Source organism: Lathyrus oleraceus, chromosome 5, assembly GCF_024323335.1.
Source record: "Lathyrus oleraceus cultivar Zhongwan6 chromosome 5, CAAS_Psat_ZW6_1.0, whole genome shotgun sequence".
NCBI lineage: Eukaryota > Viridiplantae > Streptophyta > Magnoliopsida > Fabales > Fabaceae > Lathyrus > Lathyrus oleraceus.
Genome location: NC_066583.1, coordinates 649,727,015 through 649,734,265, shown reverse-complemented (window position 1 = coordinate 649,734,265; position 7,251 = coordinate 649,727,015). Strand labels below are relative to the sequence as shown.

The following is a 7,251-nucleotide window of genomic DNA, read 5'->3' as shown; positions in this document are numbered from 1 at the left end:
AGATACGTCTCCGAATTGGACTCTGGAAAATTTTTGGTTTATTTTTTGGAATTTGTGAATTTATCCTGACATGTTGTTTATATATGTCTATGTTTCTAACTCAGGTGTAATAGCTAAAAATAACAATGGCCGAATTAGGCTCAGGCATGTGTCATAAACCACATCGGTATGATGTGAGAGGGCCGCAACGATGAACACGAGGCCACAAGTTATTGATAACTTGTTTGAAATTGCATCTAATTTGTAGCTCCAAGGTTCCCAGCTATCTGGTTCTCGTAGCCGACTCTCTCAGGCATATGATGTTGTAGATCCTGAAGTTCTTGAAGTTCTTGAAGCCCCTAAAACGCCTAAAGCGCATTAGGAAGCTGTTGTCAATGATCCTTTAGAGAGTTACCTAGGAGGCCCATTTGACACCTCCTTACTTCATCTATATGTCGACCATGCTGCTAGGCATGCATGGGGAGGGGAGATATATTTATTTTCTTTTGAAATTCATATGTTTAAAACTAATTAAATCGATGTTGATGGTGATATTATCTTTTGACAAAATTGTTATTGTTTGAAATTGGTAAACCATAGGAAGAAGATATCGGAGCTGGCATAACCCATTGATGCTTGGTTCATTTATATTATTCGTTATTCCGGTCTTGTCGGTTTATACTCTTCTGCTTACATGACCATAAACCACGACATGCATGCAACTTTTGCTGAGAGGTGGCATTAAGATATTTCATATTCCCACCTTCTTGTAGGAGATATGACCATCACCATGGATGACGTCTCATGCTTCATGCATCTTCACATCATGGAGAGATTACCAGACCACAAGAGGATTGGGCGAGAGGCATCTGTCGATCTAATGGTCATCCATTTAGGGGCTAACCCTACTAAGGCCGCATATGATGCACATGACACTGGAAGTTCTCATGCATGGTTTAGATTTTTGGAAAATCTTTATAAAGAACATTTATAGGGGCCTTGGATATTGAAGGTGATGATGTGCAATTGAGTATCACCGGCAGTGTGCATTAAGGTGTTACCTTTTGTTCTTGGTTGACACGTCCAATTTTCTAGACAAAAGTGAAAGCAATGTCGATGTGGTCTACCTTAAGTACTTCAGCGATCTAACTGTGATTCACGAGTACAACTAGGGGGCACCTGTTTGGTCTACCTATACTCAAAGGTGAGCGGAAGTTGTCTTTGGAAGACATAATAAATGACAGGGAGCTGCGTGCCGCTTAGGGTAATTTGTTGTTAGAAATATTTTCATAATTCATTTGTTACACATGTTATTAACATAGTATCTGAACCATTTTCAGAGGAGGATCATCTCCCACTTCCCTTCCATCACCGGATGGGAAGTTGCGCTTAAATAGAATGAGGACTAGCCACACGCAACGTCTTTTTTTCGTACAAGGGGAATAGTGTGATCGAGTTATTCAAAGTATTTCTTGTGGTACCATATGACGTTTTCTTATGACCATACGAGGGTCACCACCAAACATATCAATTTGACTTTGTTTCCTTATATTTCGGATGACTGGCATGTGGACAGTCTCTTATGTATCCTTATATGTCCAAGCGAGTGATGCGCCAATTTGGCTACTTGTAGATTATTCTGAGACATCCCTCAAAGTCCTCTCCTTCCGGCGCCTATCGCAGAGATCTTGGTGTAATACTGGATGATTTTGAGAGTCACTTGGTATCAGAGAGGTATCGTTAGGTGTCAGCTCTTGTACACCAGACTTATGCAGACAACTACATGACATGATTTTGTAGGATGCCACACCCTATCATGACAACAAACGATCCTAGAAGACCACTTAGGTCAACTAACTAGGAGATACTTAATGTTTAGGATGATCAAGCCGAGAGCGTGACGACGATCTACTGTTGTATTGTGGAGATGAGTAGAGCAACCATAAAGGCATGACTCTTTGAGGATATTGGCCCCTAGTTAGCCCTCGTGGAGAAGGAGGAGAAGGGAGGGGGTTCGACATACCCAGTAGTTTATGTTTGGATGTATTATTATTATTATTATTTTTTGTATTTTTGGACAAATATTATGTACAATTTTGAATTTTTTAATAAATGTATACATTTTTCCTTTTGTTTAACTTTAATTAAATTTGATGTTACTTTAATGTAACTTGAGTTTACTTGAATAAAACTTGGCCTAAACAAAATTCCAATGTCTGGACAATGGTTCTGTTCTTAAACCATTCAAAAGGATATTCAGAGATGCATCTCCGAAATAAATCCCTAATGCATTTTACACGCTTCCAATACTTATAAATGAATTTTAGAGAATATTTCGGAGATATATCTACGCAGAGATGCATCTACAAATCAAATTTTGATCAAAATGTGACAGATCTCAAAATGACGTGTGATTTGAATGCGTCTAGAGATACATCTCTAAATATATAAAAGATATTTTCAAATTTTTAAAGGAGTGATATATTTAGATAAGAGTGGAAAGTATATTTCCTTTTTTTTATTACATATCATACCATGGGACAACCTAAGTGAATTATTTATGCCCATTATTCACTAACAATTCTAAAATTCAAAGTAGTTAATATTAAGCTTGTCAAATTTACTTCATATTGAACTAATATTAAAATTAATATATACAATATACATATATTTATATAATAATATAGTACATTAAAATTTAAATTTATTATAAAAAATATATCGAGTCAACATAATATAATATCATATTCACACACTTATATAAATTAAGTAAATTATTCCATAAAATAAATTATTTTCTAAATTATTAAAAAATTATAGTTATACCAATTATAGTCTATCTCACTATTACATGATAAGAAGATAATCCCTTTTATTCATATTTGTTTTTTTTAATAAAAGAATAACAAAAAATAATAGTAACATTGTTTTACTTAGAATTTAAAACGAACAACACAAAATGAAGAATTAAATATAATAAAAATATCATTTTATTATTTCGATATTTTATGATGGAATAAAATGATTTTATTGTTCCGTCCAAATCAAATGATACAAAAAGTTATGAAAAATGATAGAATATAATAGAATATATTCTATAAGATTTCGCTCAATTCAATATATTTTTAATTAATCCAAACAACATAACACTAGTATATTTCATTTCATTTCATCCAATTATATTCTATCAATCCAATCATATCTAAGTTTAAAACTATAGTAATTGAATTCAACCTTACTAAACCATGCGAATTTAAGACAAATTCATGATTCATCAATGATAATTTTCGAATTTATCAAAATTCAAATTTTAAAACGCAATAATTCATTTTTAATCTTTATAAACTTAATTATTTATGAATTTACATTTCAAAATTCTGCCTATAATTTTAATTTCAATCCTACTACATACCATCGATTCCATTCCAACCGTTTATCCGATTACAAGTTAGACCGTCTAATCTTATCCATTTTTTTTTATTTTCACCATCAATATTCAGTCCATTGAATCGACTAATTCAATTCAGAAATCAGTACTTCCATAAAGTGCTTTCAGCCTCCTCAAAATCACAGTTACGGGGATCAAACTATAATTCTCTTTATTAAGTTATTCGTCAATCACCACTAAACTCACTAACAATAGATAATCCTATCCAATTTTGATACAATAATTGTCACACTTAATTTAACTTCTATTAAATACACTTTAAATCACACCTAGTTTAATAGCATAAAAAAATCCTAATTAGTTCACCCAATTCAAAATTTTAGATTACCCCATAATCAACTTCCATACCGGGTTAACTACTCAACTACTATTTACACCTGCATCTTATGTATTGCCCCTTTTTTTTTCTAATTTATATTTATTCATTCAATGAACTAGTTAATTAATTATAATAATAATCTGAAAATAAATTAAAAATAAAAATAAATTTGACAGAGAAATAAGCACACAACACAAGAAAAACAACATTGGAGTTTCCTCAACGAAAATCGCCACAATCGCTTCGGAGCTACCTAAGATCATTGTTTTTCTTGTCTTCCATATGTTCAGGCTTATGTCTCTTTCCACTTCATTTTCTTCTTCATTCTTCTCTTCAATATAATATAATTTCTTAACATATACATATAAATTTCTCTGCTTGTATTTGTATTTGTATAGCATAATTTGTAGCACTTTGGTAGGTGTTGTTGTTGTAAATGGCAAATGCATCTGGCTTGTTTTCTACTCCTTCCGTTCCTAACTTCACTCTAAGGGTTCGTCCTTTCTCTTCAATTCATCGATTCCAAGGTTTCTCCACCAAAGTTTTTTGCTCTGGAACTATCGAAGGAGCTCAAAACTATGCTTCCCCAACCCAATCTCGAATACCCAGGTTACTTTTTCCTTTTTAATTCATTTATTCGATCTAATTTTGTTTCAAAGTTTTGATTTTTAATTATACTTATGAGCATTTTAGTTATCATAGGTTATGAATCAGGGTTTTCTCATGGTCTACATTTGAGGATTTTATTTGGGTTGGGATCATAATTGGAACAGTGCTGTTTGTTTTCTTGAGTATTCATGTAATTCAAGTTTGTTCAATTTTTAGGCTTGTAAGTCAAGGGTGCAAGTTGGTTGGATGTGGTTCTGCTGTGCCTGCTCTTCAGATTTCGAACGACGAGCTTTCGAAAATTGTTGATACTAATGATGAATGGATATCTGTTCGAACCGGGATTCGAAGGCGACATGTTCTTTCCGGTTAGTCTTTTGTTATTGGCATGAAAAAGATAGGTACTTTGTTACTGGTTAGGTTACATGTCTACTTTCAGATTTAGGCTCTTGATGGAGTCTCTTTCTTGTTTACTGAGATAACTCAATGAATATATAAATGGAAACTTGTATAGAATCTTTTTGGATGTTTTATATATATATTTATGTTCTTGGTTTGTTGTTGCTTGTTGAGCTTACAGGTGGAGATAGCTTGATAACATTAGCGGCAGATGCGGCTAAGAAAGCACTTGAGATGGCAAAGGTTGATCCCGATGATATTGACCTTATATTGATGTGCACGTCGACACCAGAGGATCTTTTTGGGAGTGCTCCACAGGTAGGTTCATGACGTGTCATATTGAGAATAATTCGTTGCATTCTGCTGATGTCTGTCCTTAAGCTTAGATGGTTAATCGGTACCCTTTAATTGATTAATAGAGTACTTGAGAAACTATGATGTTACATTGCAAGATCGCTATTAGTATTTAACTTATTCCTATGTTGGTATCTCTCGGAGATTGGGTATAGTTTTATAATCATGATTATCCTTATGAGTTGCAGATTCAAAAACAACTTGGCTGCACGAAAAACCCATTGTCTTATGATATTACGGCTGCTTGTAGTGGATTTGTGTTGGGTCTATTATCAGCAGCTTGTCACATTAGGGGTATGAATTGGTTATTTTGTTGACTCATTGCCCCTAAATATGGTGAAACTCATTTCCCTATATCTGTCTGAATGCAGGGGGTGGATTTCGCAACGTTCTAGTTATTGGAGCTGATGCTCTTTCACGATATGTTGATTGGACAGACAGAGGAACCTGTATTTTGTTCGGTGATGCTGCTGGTGCTGTAGTGGTACAGGTAATTGTTTATCTTCAAGGTTATGGTATTGTCGAATGTGTAGCAAATATCAGTTAGCAATTTGAACTTGTTTCTTGACTGCAACTATTGTTTAGCCCGTCTTGTTTGTCGCGAGATATTGAGTCTTTTGTAAAATTTAAGACGATAGAAAATTGCTGTCCTAATCTTTGGAACAAACATTTCCGTTGCAAATACAAGATTACATAAGCTTTGAGATGTTATCGGTATTATCTTTACATTGCAGGCATGTGACAGCGAGGAAGATGGTTTATTCGGTTTTGACGTGCATAGTGATGGTAATGGTATAAGGTATGTGCGTCTCGTATTATTGAAAAGAGTTGTTCTCTTCGTCCTCTAAGCTATGTAATTAAGAACCTACCCTCTCTTGATGTAGACATTTGAATGCTGGTATTAAAGAAAACGAGTCAAATAACGCATTGGATTCAAATGGTTCTGTGCGGAGTTTTCCTCCCAAGAAGTCGTCGTATTCATGCATTCAAATGAACGGAAAAGAAGTCTTTCGGTTTGCTGTGCGATGTGTTCCACAGACGATCGAATCCGCCCTTAAAAAGGCTGGTCTCCCTGCATCTAGCATTGATTGGTTACTTCTCCATCAGGTACACAAAAGTCTCTAGTTGCGGTATTATCACCATCTCTGAATGAAAGTGAATGAAACAAAAATGTCATTCGAGTTAACGTACGAATTCCTTGGCATACATGATAATCTATGCAGGCAAACCAAAGGATTATCGATGCAGTTGCGACACGGTTAGAAATCCCTTCCGAACGGGTCATATCGAATTTAGCTAACTACGGTAACACAAGTGCAGCTTCCATTCCTCTCGCATTAGATGAAGCAGTTAGAAGTGGAAAAGTTAAAGCAGGCCAAACTATTGCCGCTGCTGGTTTCGGCGCTGGTCTTACTTGGGGTTCGGCAATTGTTCGTTGGGGCTGAATCGCTGAATCGCGCCAACATTGCATTAGCAGATAGAGAAGATTTTCAAGTGCAAGTGCATGTGAAGCTCTCTAAGTAAACCAGATTTCTAAAACATATTGGTGAGTTAGCACAAGGATAATAACCAGAACATCCTGCACTGCCACAACATCAACATTGTTCCTTTTTTTTTGTCTTCAATTCATATATTATTATTGGTCATGTTTTTTCAAATACCATTTTTTTGGGATGTGTATTTGTTATTGAGATTTATTTGAAGTTAAAAAAGGCTTATTATATTTGGTATGTTTATGAATTGTTAATGTAAAAACAATACACGATGGAGAATTGATGCTTCATTGTACTCTAGACAACGTTTTCAACCGTCAAGACCAACCAACTACCTAATTTTAAATGCTTGTTCATTTTCCTTGCCTACTTTATGTAGCATTTTGAGTGAAAAATAAAGTTTTGGAGGCAATAATGATACCAAAAAATAAGAGTCACCAAACTTGCATGTAACATTGATTATGAGTTGTGAGAAGTTTGTAATAGGACATAGGGTTGTCCTTTGAAAGTGAAATAGGAGTTTAGTTGCACGATGGAATTCATCTAACGCACGTTTGCAACCCAAAAAGTAATTGCAAGTTCTTTTTCATCTTATTGAAGTATTATTAAAGGGTAATCAAGTTCTCAAGTGTATCTAATAATAAAAAGAATTG

General features: G+C 34.5%; 1 protein-coding gene across 1 annotated transcript; it reads left to right on the top strand.

Annotated features, from left to right (window-relative positions):
* Positions 1-3,926: 3,926 nt before the first annotated feature.
* Positions 3,927-6,954, top strand: LOC127087643 (3-oxoacyl-[acyl-carrier-protein] synthase 3 A, chloroplastic). The gene is made up of 8 exons (XM_051028562.1): positions 3,927-4,355; positions 4,572-4,720; positions 4,933-5,069; positions 5,294-5,399; positions 5,477-5,595; positions 5,840-5,904; positions 5,990-6,212; positions 6,329-6,954. Exons 1-8 carry the CDS (start codon positions 4,183-4,185, stop codon positions 6,548-6,550), a joined length of 1,194 nt encoding a protein of 397 aa, XP_050884519.1. The 5' UTR covers positions 3,927-4,182; the 3' UTR covers positions 6,551-6,954.
* The last annotated feature ends 297 nt before the right edge of the window (positions 6,955-7,251 follow it).

What these genes read in the sequence shown, in the direction of transcription:
- LOC127087643 (XM_051028562.1), top strand. Translation starts at nt 4,183, where the DNA reads ATGGCAAATGCATCTGGCTTGTTTTCTACTCCTTCCGTTCCTAACTTC. An exon ending in ACCCAATCTCGAATACCCAG is followed by an intron (nt 4,356 to 4,571) that starts GTTACTTTTTCC and finishes TTCAATTTTTAG; the next exon opens with GCTTGTAAGTCAAGGGTGCA. An exon ending in TTTTTGGGAGTGCTCCACAG is followed by an intron (nt 5,070 to 5,293) that starts GTAGGTTCATGA and finishes TATGAGTTGCAG; the next exon opens with ATTCAAAAACAACTTGGCTG.